The 17,824-nt window shown below is 42.3% G+C and overlaps 1 protein-coding gene across 3 annotated transcripts in view; it reads left to right on the top strand.

Annotated features, from left to right (window-relative positions):
- adgra1b (adhesion G protein-coupled receptor A1b) overlaps positions 1–17,824 on the top strand; it is a 68,005-nt gene that overhangs the window by 14,200 nt on the left and 35,981 nt on the right. For all 3 annotated transcript variants that reach the window (XM_088385124.1, XM_088385122.1, XM_088385123.1), the window contains exons 4-12: positions 485–556; positions 778–849; positions 1,424–1,587; positions 4,626–4,839; positions 8,212–8,376; positions 10,407–10,626; positions 10,725–10,874; positions 11,846–12,007; positions 12,113–12,334. In XM_088385124.1, the coding sequence (XP_088241250.1) occupies positions 485–556; positions 778–849; positions 1,424–1,587; positions 4,626–4,839; positions 8,212–8,376; positions 10,407–10,626; positions 10,725–10,874; positions 11,846–12,007; positions 12,113–12,334 (1,441 nt within the window). The remainder of the gene's footprint in view (positions 1–484; positions 557–777; positions 850–1,423; positions 1,588–4,625; positions 4,840–8,211; positions 8,377–10,406; positions 10,627–10,724; positions 10,875–11,845; positions 12,008–12,112; positions 12,335–17,824) is intronic.

Genomic DNA, 17,824 nt, shown 5'->3' with positions numbered 1-17,824 from the left:
AGCAAAGTGTTAATTTAAGTGTTCCCCAACTGGTGATTATGTGAATGCTCTGCTTATTTTCCCACAGCTGCTCCAGCAAAGCTGCTCTTTAATTACAGAGCATGAGGGCACACATCCATAGATGTGCAACCCCCCCTCTGCATGTATACATATTTGAGCTCGAGATGGGCAAGGATTATTATTATTATTATTATTATGATTAAAAAAAACAGTGTTGCTCCTTTGCTTTGAAACTGGACTTAACATTTGGCACCTCCACAGGAATGGGCATAAAATCATTTTTCACTCTGAGAAATGTATTTTTAGACGACAGAAGCACAGTGCTCTGTTCCACGCAAGGCCCAAGTGCTTAAGCTGGCGTTTGAGGGAAAGAAGCAGAAAATGCATCGCGGAAGGGCACAAGGAAACGTTGATGCACTCACCACCTTCAACACGTACATATTTTGCCCATGTGTTTTACGATGGCCTTCTTTTGTCATTCCAGGGACCTGTCCAACAACAGAATAGGTTGCCTCTCCCCTGAAATGTTTCTAGATCTGGGCAATCTTTTCAAATTGTAAGTTGTCTTTCTATTGGTAATAATGATGTTGACATTGCATCACTGTTATTATTATTATTGTTCTTAAACTTGGCATTAAACCGTGTTCCTCGGGGGGGCTGGAGAGGAAGTGAGGAAGGAATGCTTCTCTGCTGAGGATCTAAGAAGATGGACAGATAGATGGATGTTGTAGAACTATTTCTCCTATGTGGCTGAAAAGTGTGTTTTTCTGCTTGCAGGAATTTATCTGGGAATATCTTCTCCACGTTGACAGTTGGACTCTTCTCACACCTAGTGGCTCTAAGAGTAGTGTAAGAAAATTTGATAAGAATTTAAATCTGAAAATCTGGGTCATTCACTTAATATTGACATAAGTTTATTAAGGATGAATGCAATCAGTCAGTAGATCGTATGGAATTTCTTGTTGTCATTTGTTGAAGCGATTGAGGTGAAATAGTATGCACTGCTTGGCTGCAACCATAGTTGATTCAATCTCATCTAATTTAGTATGCAGTTTAAGTACCAACGTGAGACTATTCCTCTGGGCGGCATTATTCTGCTCATTACAAACACAGCAGCCCGCAATTTTTCAAGAGAAACACCCCCGCTCGATACATATTTTATTATAGTTCTTTTTTTTAACAACATTTCAGATGACCTGCAAAAGAACTGTTTTCCGCAGTCAATTACAATAAGTAAAATATTTTTTAAAAAATAAATTGGAGTTCTTTGTAGAGCCAAGAGGCCATTCTGATGCTGCTTAAGAATGCGGACCACAAATGGAACTGGCCATTAACAATTGATACACTCTTATAAGAAAGAGTGAAATATGAAATATGATTTTTGACTGACAGGTTTGTAACTGCATTTTGCTGTTTTCACCAGACACTTCAGGACAGATACTTTATTCTGTGACTGTCAGCTGAAATGGCTTCTCTTGTGGGCCCGAAGCAACTCAGTGAGGATTGCCAATGACACGGTATGCATGTTTCCCACCCACCTCCACGGCCTGGAGTTTCGCAATCTCCGAGGACAGCAGCTCACATGTGGTAAGCGCCTCCGTTCTATTTGTCCACTACGCTAACAAAGTGCTCTTCCATTAGAAAATAATGGAAATTCCAGAGTCAAATTGTCATCGTCATGAAACCATTAACTGTACAGGCGGTGCTAAAAGGGTCATTTGCATCATGAAAATAATTTAGCCTACATCATTAAACTTAACTAGCATCCTAAAACAATCAAGCCCTCTTTGCGACGCAATAATAAGTGCGAGGGGGGAGAGAAAAAAATCCACTTTGAAGTGCCACACAAATCAAACATTGTGCTTTGGCAACAATTACCAAAGCATTAAGCCCAACATTTGGTAACGTTGCCTGGCCTTCACCAACTCTTGAGCCTGACAATCTTCACCCGCTGGTCCTTCTGCTCGTGCCATCTGCTCGGTCAACTCCTGGCTCAATGGCACATCATCTCTCACTTGCATGGCTGGACCCAGCTCAAGAAAGTGGGTCACTCAACTTTCAACTATTTTCTTTTTCTCAGCTCACGGTATCGTTCGGGCCGGTACTTCCGTTGAGCGACATGGTTGTCGGTGCAATGATGCATTTTTCCAATGGCGTCAGACTTGGGCATAATGTTGAAACTTCAGCGTCCCGAAACTGTACACTAAGAAAGGAAAGAGGTTGGCTGGGAACTCAGAACCACGGATAAAAGAGCAAGAATGGATTCCAGTGAGAAACTGCTGAATAAATGCCTCGGGCAGCATAAAGCCCTTGACAATCAGGAGAATGAAGAGTAACCATGCCCAAATATGTTGTGTGCCGCCAACAGTATGAAGTTGATAGTGAGTCATCCCACTAATGGCCGCTTTTGTGATCTTAAGATGGTTTTATTTCAGCTACACGTTAGACAAGCAAAATTGTCGAAGTGGTACCTGAAAAAGTTGTTTCACTCTGTTGCTTCACACACAAGGCTGGCAGCCGAGCAGTTGATGGTAATATTCCCATATCTATCCCACAGGTCCCCTGTGTTATGAGCCAAGTCTCGCTCTGCAGAAGCGTGGCCTTATGGGATAAGTTGTACTTTTTATCAGTGGAATGTGAGAGCTGAGGAAATTGTGTGTTACTAACCACTGCCAATGTCAAATTAGAAAGTGCATGGAGAGGGTTGAGTGGGGGCGGGACTGGGGCAACAACAAACAAAACACTTTTTACCCTCTATCAATCAGTGCCACAATATAGTAGAACCTCAACGATTAAAAGCCCTCCAGGTAGTACGTTTGAATCAATCAATGTGCAAATGGACATCATGAAAAATACGACTGTAGCAATTTTCCCCAGGGGTTCACGTAGGCAAACACCTCGCACTTCTGACCTTTCTTTAAATCTCATTATTTGATTTCCTGTGTGAAGTTTGCACATTTTCCCCATGCTTGCCTAGATTCTCTCTGGGTACTTCAGCCTGAAGAGGATATGCAGATATGACAGATGTGGATGGATGTATCATGTAGACAGCTAAACGTGAATTTGACATCTTTTCAGCATGCACATTCAAGTTGAATAGTTCTCTGCCAAAGTGTGGTCAAGTAGTCACCAGTTTATGACTGCAGACTTTTAATTTCTAAATGTAGTATGAACAATATCATCAGTCATGCTCCAAAGGGAACTCTTTAGCTGTATAATAACGTTTGCTTGTCAGAGTGAATGATTCTTCTATAGACCAAAGGCACACTGATATGCTTTTATGCTCCCACAAACAGCACTATGTCCGATTTGGTTGTCTCTCCTTGACGCAACCTCACTTGCAACAAACCAATCATTGTGTTTTACTTCGGCAGTGTCCGACGCAAACATGCAAGGCTTCAAAAGTAGCGGCATTTGGCTAACTCCAAATTGTTGGTTGTGCAGTCTGTTACTAGCACGATTACACAAAGTCCAAGATACAATGGAACGTTGCAACAAAGGGAGGTAAAATAATTTTACAGAAATGTCATCACCAAGGATGCCCCATTATGTGTTACATAAAGTGTCAGTCGGGTTTGAGGGTGAGAGCGAGAGGGACGGCGAGAGAGAGAGAGAGAGAGAGAGAAAGAAGAGTTTGATTTGATGCTGAACAATATACAGAACTTGAGAGCCTTGACCTCACAAATATTTGTTCTCAAAAATTCCCTCACACTTGGTATATAAACAGACGTCCCCAAATCATACTATTATTCTATAATAGCTAAATCGTTTTGCTAAATACTGCTGCAAATATTTAAAAAGTCTCTTTTAAACAAGTGTTTTGCAGTACAGACGACTTTTACGAAGCATACGTACGTCCAATGGCCTATCAACGGATGGCATAGCAGCAAGGGCCAAAAATCATTGCATACAAGTGGAGGCAATGACTGTGTTGCTCTTTGGAGCGTGTCCAAGGAAATGTCTAGCCTTGTATTGAACACCCTCTGAAATAATTCCCAAGGTGGTACAATTTGCTGGCGGAGCTTGAGGCTAATCCTGGCTCATAAATAAAACGGACAGTCAATGGTCGGAGAACACAAAAATATCACAATATGTGCTGCACTTGCATTTTTTTTTTAATATGTATATCAAACTCATGCTAGTATGCATCTTAATCCTCATCATAGTTATCAAAAAAGGGAGCATGCTTGCAAAATACTAGAAGGAATCCAAAGTCAATTGGTATTGATGACGGCCTTCCATTGTTATGTACGTACATGCTTGGAGTCAAGGAGAGTCGAGAGGAGTGCTCAAGGCTGTTCTCTTTTCTCAGCTGCTCTTCTTCTCTTGCAGCAACATCATGTGAGAATGACAGGGGATGAGGATGACCTTGACGGAATGCTATGTTGTGGGCACGGTGCCTTGATTTTTGCATGCTATGAGGCAAGGATGGATTAGAATAATGCTTTTGATGCTGCATTTGTCAAAATTCACTCCACAGACATATTCTCCACAGCAAGTCTTCATTTCCATTTCATCACAAGGATGCCCGACTTAAGCTCATGCGCTACATGAATGCATTAGCGATCGGGGAGGAGATGTTTGATATGCTTCCATGGCTCTTTTCTCCTCTTTTCATTTCCTAGATGGAGCTCTGGAGGTACCCCTCTTTCATTTGATCCCTTCCCAGAGGCAGCTGGTTTTCCAGGGAGACCGTCTGCCTCTGCAGTGCACTGTCACTTACTTGGACGCTTCGGTTGAGCTGCAGTGGCATCACAATGGCCACGCTGTCACCACGCAAGAGGACCGAGGTGTTTACGTGGAAGAAACCTTGCTTCATGACTGTTGTCTGCTGACCAGGTACAAGCAACAGCACAGATGATTTGTGAGTCGAGAAAATGTAAATGGATGACATTTGAAAAGTTTGCTTGGAAATAGGGACTCATCGCTGTAGCAGCCATTGAGTCTGCTCAGTAGTTTCATGAGGTGCATTTCCGAGGCGAAATGAAGCACAACGAACTGCGGACATGAGGTCCTTTAAAAAAAGAAAATAGAGCCTTAAATGTTCCATAACAATGCAACGGACAGTCTACATTTATTCATGACGTCTGTGAAAGTGGTGTACACTGCAAAGACATGAATCATGATGTGTTAACAGCTCTCTATGATGAGGTGACGTTCACGAGTCGTCTATGTTCCTCTCGGCTTGTTACTGCAGTAGAAGTAGCGAGGCGTAATGACTTGATGAGCCGCAAAGCTCATTTTATAGACCCCTTTTGAATGAAAAACACAATCCAGTACACATAGTAAAACTGATTTGCAGCTCACAGATAATGTATGTAAAGAGCACACGCACGCACACACACACACACACGCACGCACACACACACACACACACACACACACACACACACACACACACACACACACACACCTAGCGTCCTCCTATATCTCTCAATCATCTAAAGTAGCTGGGATTTAACTTTCGTTATTGGTGCCCTGGATAAGGATCTGAAAGCGCAGGAAAGAATTGACTTGGCAGTGGGCCAACGTCCCCGAGCAATCTGCAGCCAATCCTGAGAGAGCTTGGCCTTGCAACCCACCCGTAGCTCTTGCTGATCACAGATGCTGAAACATAATTGTTGCTACAAAGTTAAGTCGAAAATTGACACGTGTTTTTCGGATATTCCTGGCGCTTACAAGCAATTGTATTCATTTCCTCCTCTAAAGTAAACTTTTGTTTTTTGTATAATTTCCCTCCCAAATTCGTTTTCCTGTACTAGCTCAAAATTCACAGTTTGGTCTTGTGATTACAAATCTTGCAGTGATGTAAAATCTCAAATTCACAACTTGTACTGGCCCAGAGTGGCAGGAAAAGCAGGACATCACAAATCATTCATCCTTTGATATCGCTTCTATTTTATTTCCAATCCTGTCAACGCAGACAGAGGATTGAGAAAGTTACTGTGCCAGACATGCTCCCAACTTGTCACCAGCTGCCTCAATGTTATGACAAATAAGGTGGAACCACGCACATGGTGGACGCTTGCCAGCTCAAGCTTTTCATCCGTCCCACAGCGCAGGTAACACTCCTTTGGCTCCTTTCCTGAAAAGGAAGGAGACAAGAGAAGGTAACAAACCAGGCAGGGAATCAGAAGGCGCTCAGTCATCCCAGCTGATGAACAGTTTAAAAAAGAAAAAACAATTATAGTCACTTTGTTTAGCACTGTATGTGTGCTTTAACAAAGCCAAATTTGTAGGCAGGCAATTTCGTTAGGGTAGATACATCGGACTTGGTGAATTCTTTATTATTCTCCAAGGTCCTACTAAGAATGACCTCTTTTTGGCCTGTATTTATACACAAATGATGCAGTTTGTTCCCCCAAGTGAAGCCCATGTTCTTCTTGGAACCTGAAATGTTTACCATCTGCAAATTCTCTTGCAGGAGCAAAAGCCATTCTCATGTGTTTTGAGTGTCTTACAGGACCAACACAAATATCAGCCTCACCTTTGCTCAGTGTTGCACCTGAGAAGGTCGTGTGGTGTTAGTTACAGATCGGACTTCCTTTCTTCATGAAGTCAACAAATAAACACTTGAATCTCCGTGGACATTTGTCATTAACACATGGTCATTGTGCACGCTTGTTCAACCACGGCGAACGATTGATGGGTCGCAGCGGCCCCTGTTGATGTTTGTCACCTTGGATCAATGTCCTCTGAGTCATTAAGCTTCGCATGCTTGCATGTCCCATCAGAGGGGAAAGACTGAGTACACAAGATTTAGTACGTGGCTTAAGGCCCGTGTCTGGATTTGTCACACTGGCTGCTGCAGCAATGCAAGCAGTGATGCCAAAGTCTGAGTGAAGTGACCTCTTTGAAGGTGAACTCCACATGTTTCAGGCTATTCCATTCAACTGGTGCCGCTTTGGGCTAAGCAGCCACACGAGATGTCAAAGCACTGTGTAGTCTTTTGGCGATTAAGGCTAAAGTGTGATGTTTTTGTTTAGTCATTGTTTGGGTGTCTTTGCTTTGGCCTTCAGGTCCCTCCTCTCGCTGCGCCACGCCACCTAATTACAGTGCATTAGTTGCCGCTGCAGTCGTGTTAGGATGATTTGTTTGCATTTCTCGCAGTGAGCGTAACAGCCCTAGACCCCCTGAGGCCCCGATGGTTCGGCAAGTCTCCTGCTGAGTAATGGTGCTAGGCCAAATTCGCAGTATTAACTGTACTAGCAGTAGCAGTGGGACCATCCTGTGAGTCATGTTTCATTAATCAAACATTTTACAGCCCCGTGGCAAGCAAGCTGCAGCAGACACTTTGGATGTATCCCTTTTAATCCCTTCCATTTTTAATCAGCGTAATCTTGTACAAAATGAGCAAGAAAATGGTTGGGAAATATTATCGCAAAAAAAAAAAGATGCCTTTGCTAGTGTTGGGGGGTAACGTGTTACTTTTGCCTTGTAAAAATAGATTGTGTTTAGGCGGTAATGATGGTTATTTTGTAAAACCGTATTACTGAGTAAAGTAATGTGCCACTGAACTCCATTCTCGGTCTCCAATCAAAAAGTCCTCTGTTTAGTCGGCAAAGGCATTTTCATCAAGGTTATCAAAGTGATTGCAATTATTTGGGGTCACATTTTATGTAGTACCTTTACAAAGTCTGTTTAAGCTTCCCTGAAAATGGGGCCAACTTTGAAACATTTATTGCACAGAAGGACTAATTGAAAGTTGATCTCAGTTTGTTAAACATCAGTCGGCAAGCACAAATGTTCCTTATGAGTCCGCTGGGTCTTTTTTCCACGTAATGATGCGGCGCTACTTTCTATGTAGGTCAGTGGTTGATAAATGTACCTTTTCACAAATGACTGATTTCTTCATAATGCGTGTGACTGACCTTTTTCTAGTAATGTAAGAAAATCATAATGTGAAAAGCCGAGCCGTATGGCGTCCACAGCTGAATGGATGTTCATATACATCTTTATATCTTTTTTCAAACCCTTGTAAATGTGAATTTCCCACACATTATGATCATTAAATCCTTGAAATAATCCATAGCCACCCAAAAATCATGTCATCACTCCAATTCGGTTCACCCTAAAATCCTTTTTAAATCTCATTGAAGCGCTACCTCCTCACTTCTAATCCACCCTTATGCGACTTCTACAAAGTAGATTAACATATCTAGTGTTCCTAAAACTCAAGTCACATGACTCCTGTTTTTATTTCTCCACCAGTGAGGTCATCCTCGCTAACATGGACGTGGGCCTTGCTGGTACTTGGGAGTGTTTAGTGATGAGTTCCCGTGGCAACAGTTCTCGGCAGATGGAGCTGGTGGTCCTTGAGATGTCTGCGCCGTACTGCCCTTCTGACCGAGTCACTAACAACAAGGGAGAGTTCAGGTGAGTCACCTCTAGACTCTTCTGTCTACATCAGAACGGTTTTGATTAGGATGGTTCCTCGCACCAAGAATTTCAAAAAGAATGGAATGAAAAAAAAAAAGAAATACAAATAAATAAAAAATAGGATTAAGGGCCACAGGTTTCAAGGACAGCCACGTTTCCATCAAGCTATATATGGAGTTCTTGGGTTTTAAGAGTTTTGGTGTGTCGCATTTTTTTCTTTTTTGTCTATAGCTGGAGTCAAATTGTGACCCTTCGGTTCCAAAGCATGAGTCCTCACGGATGAGTCTCGGCAACCCTTATTTCCAGGCAGGCTCTCTGAGATATTTGGACAAAGTGTTTTTCAATTCCTGAATGCTTTGGAATACTCTGAAGAACATTGTTTTGCTTCAATGACTTCCACGGCCTTTGCTGCTTTTATATTTTCGCCATCAATAACTGAAAAGTATGCTCTGTTGGCTTGAAGTTAGATCACTGACATGGTCAGTAGAAAAAAAAATCACTTTCTTTACCTTCAAAAAGTCCTGTGGCAATTGAATTTTAGCAGAACATTTCACCACATCTACCTCAAAATTCATCTTGTCAAGGTATCATATTCTTCGACAAGTCAAACATGATTTCATCTGACCTCACCACATTTGGAACTTTATCCATCAATCATCTGAATCCCACGAGGCACGCGGGCGTACTGGAGCCTATCCCAGCTTTACAGCTGTTTTCTGGATTCAAGGCTAATTCGATGCAAACTAATCCTACATCTGACCTGGTGGGTCGCAGGTGGGCAGTAGACATTTTCTGGGGTTTATCATCAGTTTCCTAATAAGGTGCTCTAAAAGTATTATGTGTGTACATATGATACACAAAGGTTCATTTGAAACAGTATGCTTTCCTAATTGTTTTTCACTATCGATTAATTGGGTCATGACTGAGCCACAATGGGAAAATGCAGGTCGGACAACAGCTGCAACCACTGTAGAGCATAAATGAGCAATGTGCTATTTTCCCTCTCATATCGATACAAAGATGAAGTCCCACACGTATAACAATCTCTTGTGTGTGACCTTTACTTCACTGCTATGAATCTGAGAGGATTTGTTCCTTTTGCTCTTTTCCCAGGGGAAAAAAAAATGAAACACCACGATTCTATTACCAGTAAAGCCCACCACATCCTTGCTTATCACGTGAGTGTGTAGCTGTCATCGTCGCCCTCCTCCGCTGCATAAGCATACACATTCAGCCTCTCATGGCGGACTGGCTTAATGAGCTGGAAAACGAGCCCCCCTTTTTTTTTTAGTTTGGGACCATTTGAATTCCATTTATTACCAGGTAGTGGGAGCCAGAGCAGAGGCAAGCTTGGGCAACCTGAGAGCAGTTGACTAGTTGTCCTCACGCCTGCCACTCAACAATGAATGAAGCTGTGCACTTCCCGACATGTTTTGATTCTGTCCCAGGAGATGAACTTTCAGTGCTGGCGCCAGGCAGAAGGAAGCGATGTGCTCAGGTTCCCTGCACAATTGTTGAGTGAGGTTGTTGCAAGATAGGGACAGCTCCCTGTCCACCATAGGTACCGGGAAACTCCATCTCTTCACGTTGAATCAAAGCTTGCAGTACTTCCTGTAGATGCTGTGGAGACAGAGTGGGTTCAATTTCGGTTCCACTGTGGTGTAGTGGTTCACTCACCTGACTTGCATTCATTTCAACTCAGTGCGAATTTGAGTGTCCGTGCTTTATAATTGAGTGGGGAGCAGTGTGACGCATTTCTTTCAGGCAGTATCCAGATCTCATTTACCCAGAACCGGATAATCCATATAGAACACGGTTGGATGAACTTTCTGTTGGGAGGGAGGAACCAAAAGTCCTCTGCTGTCTTTTTAGGTGTATATCAAATAAATAATAGTATGCAGATGATGTCAATTGCTAAGAACAAGGATATGATTTACCATCAGGCGCATTAAGTTGTGTTGTTTTTCATTTTTGTGCAGTCAAGACGCAGAGATCTTTGGGCTAATATGATGATATTGTACTTGCAGATGGCCAAAGACTCTAGCCGGCATCCTGGCTTTTTTACCTTGCGCTCCTGCCACCTTTGGTTCTGCGCCTCACCCTTCGGGCAACGCTCCGGTGCCCTCCAGCCATAAGGACAAGAAGGCATGGCGGCGCTGTGACCGGACTGGTCGGTGGGATGAAGAGGATTACACTCAGTGCCCTTATGCCAGTGAACTCACACGTGTGCTACATGAGCTCACCCAGGTATCTTTAAAAAGCGGCACGCACCATCACTAATAGTTTCAAAAACTCAGGATGTCAAGGTGGACATGTTTTTGGAAATATGCTCCATTTTCCGACAGATTACCGTCAACACCAGCAATGCTCAGCCTTTGGGCCAGCAATTAGTGGCCTTCACCAGCAGGGCAGCTCACTTCACTGATGTCATGGATGTCATCTTTGTTACGCACCTAGTTGAGAGACTGACCAGGCTGGTAAAGAAACGCAACGACGTAAGTGTGAACAGAAAAAAACACGATTGGGGCACGTGAACAAAATTGTTGGTGTCCTGCCAAGATTGTTCTGCCAAATGTGTGTTTCAGCTCTTTCTGAAGATGTTAAATAGTATTTTTCTGATTGCTGATGATTGTGGTGATATGTGGATGTCCCGGGACTGCACAATTTTTGTGAGGTTTTTAAGTCCAGTATAATGTTTGTGTTTTTGTCCAAATGAAACTGCTTTTCTTCTCCATGCTTTTTACAAACTTCAAAAAGCACTTCAACCCTAAACTATCTTAAAGCAGGGATTTGTCATTTTGGCAGCTTTGCAAGCTCATACAACGACAACAATGTATTTTCTTTTGAGTGAATAGAAGACATTCAGGGGGAGAAAGCTGGGACTTGCTAAAAAGTCCTTCCAAATGGGTGTTTGTAACCTTAATTGACCGCAGGAATGAAGTTGTTGCATTCTCCATTTCCTCTCCGCCCCGTTGCCTGAATGACAATCACCCTAGAAGAAGGAAGACGTGCCTAGTTTTGCTTAAAGTGAACTTATCTTTTGGCCTAAGGCAAATCGCCAAATCGCATTGAATGTCAGGTAGCGCTGAGCTGAATTCTCACGTGTCCAATTAGCCCTAACGGGCCACCGGGGAAAATCTATTGTTAGGGGATATTTGAAGTACTAGACGAGACAGTGGAGACCACACATATTCATCTCATGAGAAATAGTCAAATGAAGCAACAATGAGAAGTACAGTAAGTGAACAGCAAGGTACCATCCCAGGGAAGCAATTACTCCCCTTCGGAGCTACTAATCTAAATGAAATATCTCTATAATGAATGAAGCCACTGTTCCTCCCTTCGCAATTGTGATCCCAAATTATAAATTGTTGACCTGATTGATGTGCATGATCTATCAGCTGCTTTGTGTCCAAGCTTAAAAATAATTTTGCATATGCATGGATCTGAATGTATGTCTCTGCAGCTGGGAGACTATATTTCAGAGATAGCCAGCAACATGATGCTGGTAGAGGAGCACATCCTGTGGATGGCCCAGAACGAAGCGAGAGCATGCACTCGGATTGTTCAGTGCGTGGAGCGCATTGCTGACCTGGCACTGACTGGAGACAATCGGGCCATTTCCAAGGTAAGAAATAAGAAATATGATGCATGTTTCATGTCATCCTACCAGAGTGGAATTGAAACATGTTCTCCTCTACTTGCCTCTTGACATTGCTCCTTCTTTTGGCAGGTCTCCGCAAACATCGCGCTGGAGGCCTTTCTGATACGTCCCACCAACTTTCTGGGTCTGTCTTGCACGGCACTCCAACGGCCTCCGTTGTCAACCACGTCGGAAAGCCACGTCCCCAAGTCCAAGGATACGAGACGAGAACACGATGCCATGGGCGAATCGTTCCTCAACTTTAAATGTGACACGATAAATCGAAGCTCAGCGGCCAGTCATCTCAGCATGGTAATGTTTGAAAATTTGCTCTTGCTATATTTGCTCACACAATTCAGGAAAGCCAGGTTCTAGAAGTGAAGATGCGCACTAATCATTTTATTTCAAAACAATGTGATATATTTATGACAGTTCAGTCTTTGGGGTGGCTTGTTTATTTTCGTGAGGCAGAAACAACGATGACACTCGTTTCAGCTTTTACATGACACAACAAATCAGCTTGTGATGAGGTTGGGGGACAGGTGACACGGATGGGGCTTGGTAGATGGCTGTTTTTTGGGTACGGCCTTGTGCACCTGTCACTTTAAATCGGCTCAATCTTGATGACACCATCCTTTTGCCATTGCGTGTGGAAAAAAAAAGATCGTCTCAGCAGGAAATATCTTAAGCAGCAGAGATGGAAAATGTATGGCTCTAAAATTGCAGAACAGCAAATTGTTTGGTAATTCAATCATCTGTGTGAGAGTAGATGGTGTTAGTGTGCTGCTCTGCCAAGACCGAGTCAGTGGCCATGTTTGTGCTACTGAGCTTATTCCACTTTTCTAATCTTGTCTGGTGAGACTGTCATGTCTGCGCTTTGGCAGCAGCTTAAGTACGTTTTACCTCAGGGCTGTTTGTGCAACAGTCTGCGCATGTTCATGCAGGCTTATATGTTACACTTGGTGAGGACAATGCAAGACTAAATAATTATTCCCAATGTGCCCTCTTTAATGTTTCCAGATGGACTTTAAAATCGGAGGCTGAAAAATAAACTCCAAGAGGTGGAATTGAGGTGCTAATTAAATGTTCCTCAATCTGCAAAGCTTTTGTCTCTTGGGAGACACAATGATTGGATTAATGGCGTTATAAATAAATGGCAATCATTTTCACTCAAACTTCATCTAATGAATTGCCTACATTTTCAATTATGATCATATATTTGAAGTGATCATGGTTGACTAAGGTAGTCACATTTATTTCTTAGTCAATCTGAAGACGGATGCTGTTCATGCACAAAACATTTCAAAACTGTTTCCGATTTCGGCAAGTCGGGTGATCATTAAATGAAATTGTAATGAAAGGTGATAATACGCAAGTCAAAACAAAGAAACAAATGCTTGTGCCGCTCGCTTGTGGTTTAAAGTCCAATAAATTGAAATGACTAGTCTACACACTTCTACTCCATGTAAAAGACCAGAGCTGTGTTCTAATAATTTTCCCTAATAACTCATTAGAATTATGAAGAAGTAATTCTCTTACTAATTCAATTACTTGTCGGGGGAATAATAATTAGTATCTTTAACAAATGACATTACTGAAAGTAATTTGTTCAACACTGGGGAGACCTGGTACAAATTGCTTACTTCCCTGTATAGCTGCTATTTACGTATCAAATGGTGTGCTTTTCTTTTTCTCCTGGTAACGCCAATTGGTCGTGTGCATAACCGAATTATTTCTCCTGGTCAATAGAACAAATTCACCCAAGGTGGACATGCGAACCAGTCGACCAGCCATGAAAGTTAATCAGATGTACAGTTCTTATGTTTATTTGAATGGAAATGGAAGGATGGGAAAGCGAGCCCGATATCAAATTGAATACCTGTCTCAGCCATTTTTACGGAAGCAAAATGAAACATGCCGCTCGAACGTGCCTAGCCCAGTCAGTCAGTCAGTCAGTCAGTCAGTAAGTCATCTGCACGGAGTCATCCTTGAAGCTCATTAGCCGTTTCTTCATTGCTTAAGATAAATTTATTGCACGGCATGAGAAATTTTCACTTGAATAAACACGTCTTCACCTCAGTTCACAATGCCCTGGGCAAAGTTAGGGCCATTTCACTTCATTCACTTTCTTTGGATCCCGGTTTTGCATGCACTGATAGCCAGGTAATTGCATTTTGAGCAAATTGCATAGCAAGTTCTTCCTGAGGTGGAACAAAGGCATGTGTCTTTATAGTCCTTGCAGCAAATAGAGCATACGAGTGCTTTTGCCTTAACCGCATAGAGCTGGGGTGCATAATTACTCCTATCATATCACCAGTGTTCAGTGAAAAATAGAACAATGTCTGCACTTCCACATTTGTAGTCACTAGTTTGCAACACCATGGATCATTTGGAATGTACACATTCATTGACTAGATTGGTTGCGTTGTGTCAAAGTTCATTTCGGTGCAGGCTATGATCTAGTTATGGTTTCGCTCATATATTGTAGAAAACGACAATTGTATTTGGAATACAATAAAGGACAACAATGGGATGTCTAAACTCTAGCAGGAACGCTATCTCGTCAAAGGTTTGATGTCCCTGCCGCAGATAAAAATCTTGCTGATTACGTGTACAAGGGTACACCACCATTTTGGTCCCCCTTTTTGCTGCCCACAGCTTTGGCTTTGATCCAATTGAGGCTTTAGGAACAGAATGGGCTTCATCATCAGCCATGTTTCTGAAGGTCCTCTCGTTCACCTGCACATCCAATTTGTCAGTTCAGTAATAAGCGCACGTTTGCTTCCCGATTTCCCAAATTTCATTCCAGCTCTGCTCTGATATTGCTTGGCCAGCCAATGTGGAATAGCTAGAAACTGACTGAATTTCATATTGATAGGATGTAAAAGCAACAGAGCAACATTGGTTTTTTTTTTAAGTCTGCTGAAGGATTTCTGTTTTGAATCTGGACAGCTTTTCTCAGTGGAAACCACTGAATTTCATCCCTCTTGAATTGTTCTGCAGCTCAGCTCAGCTCAGCTCAGCTCATTCTCTTTGGCTCATAAACATCTCAGAGTGCACTAGCATTTTCTGTACTAGTGTCCTTGTATATTTAAACGTCTTTCATCAAACAGTCAATAACAAGACCTTGCTTTGGACAGTGCACGTTGGCCTCGATGGCTCCCACTCGATGTACTGAAGAAGTTTGAAAAAAACCAACAACAACAACACTGTGGTCTTCCATGAGGCGCCTATCTTTGAATCCACATAGTGCGGCCACGACGTTTGTAGCCACTTGCAATGTGATAAACAGTACACGTCTCCAAAGTATTAGTTGAAAAACATTATTTATTGCGGTTGTGGTTTGCCGTTGTGTTGAACTGCACTGCCTCATCATGATAAATGATAAAACCCTTTCCAAATGGCTTTTTTTCTAACTGGCTTGAATATAAAATGGCACAGCAGTGGCAGTAGACAAAACGTGAAAAGAATATTTACTCCACTAGAAAGGCTTTTTTTTCTGCTAGGGGTGTGATCTCTGCATGAGATGCATTTATTTGTATCTCGGGTGCATCAATAAGTGCGCTCTAGTCATACAAACTAACTGCACTCCTTTGACTCTTCAATCAGCCCTAATACTCGGTTGCACAGCATGCTGTGAATGCTGCGCTGCAAAACCTTCACAGGTGGATCAGAAATGATTTGGGCTTTCGGGGGGTCTGATGATGGATGATGTGACCTTGAGCAATGTGTTTTTCCAGCATTTCAAGTTTCACTTTTCCCTTAGTGCTCATCGGTAATCAAAGTGCACTAACTACAGACTAACACTTTTTGTAATCCTGTGATCAATTTGAGGTTAATTAATGAACTGGACCAAAATGAGCTCTTAGTTACGATTCCCGCATGTGTGTGTGACTGGTTGATTTTTTTTTTCAATGATTTTTATTTATAAATCCACTCCCACCCTAAAAAACGACAGATGTCATTTATTGATAATGATTGGAATATTTCCAGGTTCTACCTTATTCCCAGTTGTCATCCCACTACAACTAAATTCACTTTTGTTTGGAAATGATTTCCAACTAATTAGTACGTACATAGCCATTTCCCAAGTCAGTTGGCACTATTCTTGACCTGCTTTGCAGATTGCATGGTTCATGGAAGGTAAGAATTTGGAAGAATATTTACTAGTTAAGACCTCTCCTTTCCTCACCATTGACAGGTAATTAGTAGCAGCCTGTAGGCTGAGCAAGTAGTGCGTCCTCCCTCTCCACACCTCTTTCTTCTCAGACAGCCTTTCTCTGCTCTGCTCCACAGAGCTTCACTGCTTTTTAATTGCACCATGTGGGTGTGTTTATGTACTTATTTTTCCACTTGAGGGCTGGTGGTACTAGATGTACTTTTTTTACATTATGGTGTGTGTGTGTGTGTGATGTGCGTATGCATCAGCTGGCCTCCAGGTTAAGTTTCTATCTGGGGACACTGTTGCAGCACAATTGAGCCAGCAGCTGCCGCACAGTAAACACAGGCATCTGAAACAACCAAATACGACCTAGTTTATCTCTATTCAGTAAACATGCCGCTTTATGAATATGAATGTTTAATGTGCTGGTAATTTGCCTCTAATTGGAATATGTTAGGACCCAATGTGCACAGTTATCTCTGAAGAAAAGTAGGATTAGTAACTTGTGCATTTTCATATTGACCAGAGAGCATGCGTGCGCACACAGATGATGATGATGTTTGGATTTGACAAGCTAGACACAAGCTAGAGTTAATTACATGGGTGTTAAACTGCAGTCAAATGTCTGATTAAAACGGCACTGGGCGTTAAGAGTATTAGTCACTTCATTTGAATAAAAAGGGAGTTGGCTGCAAGTGCTTGTGACTTGCATGTAGTCATGCTTGTAAATGTATTCGGAACGTACATCTGCCATGATGCAGGGGTGCTCCCTTTAACATAATTCATATCAATCATGACCAGGACAAAGACTTACTTAAATTGCGCTCTGTTGCTGTGGAATAGTGTGTCCGCCGGCTCTGCAAAACACGGCGGCGAGCGGTAACGAATACTAATTTATGTCAAGAAGGTGACAAAAAATAGAAAATGTTGGTATTGGATGGTGGTATGTGACAAAAGAGGGGCATGAGGCAGACAGGTGGATCTATCGAGCAGCTAGAGCGAAAAAATGCTCAGACTAAGTGCCTGATTTATGAATAGTAGGCATGAAAGTCCATGTGCGTTGTCACAGAATGTGCATGAAAGTGGGCAAAATAGTCATGGCGACAGCCTCTTTTCAAAAAAGTGCTTTACGTTGCCATGGAACATTTGAGAAATCACTACATGCGCAAAGAAATCTGGAAATGTTACCATAAGACCCATGTCATAGAAGTAGAGACTACTAGACCCAGCATTGTGTAAAAAATGGATGATAAAACGTGCATATTCTAGAAATTGATAGTGGCTTTTTAAAATGACTCCACATTGAAAAATGAAAACAGTTTGTCCCTGTAAAGACGCAAGATCAAGCATCACATTTTTTTATCAGATGCATCAAATTGCATATGCTCAATGAATCTAATTGCGTATACAGAGTCCTCTCCAGATGAACTGACGGTCAGATGTTTGTGTTTGTGGCCACTTTAGCACGTGCAAGCCTTTAGCAAATCCCATCCTACGCTGGGAACAAGATGATACTGTGTCGAGTAATGAGGAAGACAAATAGTTCCATCAATGACTCCAAGCCAGAAGGCTCAAGGGACGGACGGACGGATGGATGGATGGACGGCTGTGTGTTACCATGAGTGAGTGACAAAGATAAA

The sequence above is a fragment of the Syngnathus floridae genome, chromosome 9 (assembly GCF_059516105.1).
Source record: "Syngnathus floridae isolate MCC-2025c chromosome 9, RoL_Sflo_1.0, whole genome shotgun sequence".
NCBI lineage: Eukaryota > Metazoa > Chordata > Actinopteri > Syngnathiformes > Syngnathidae > Syngnathus > Syngnathus floridae.
Note: the sequence above shows the minus strand (reverse complement) of the source record. Positions and strands in the feature narration are given on the sequence as shown.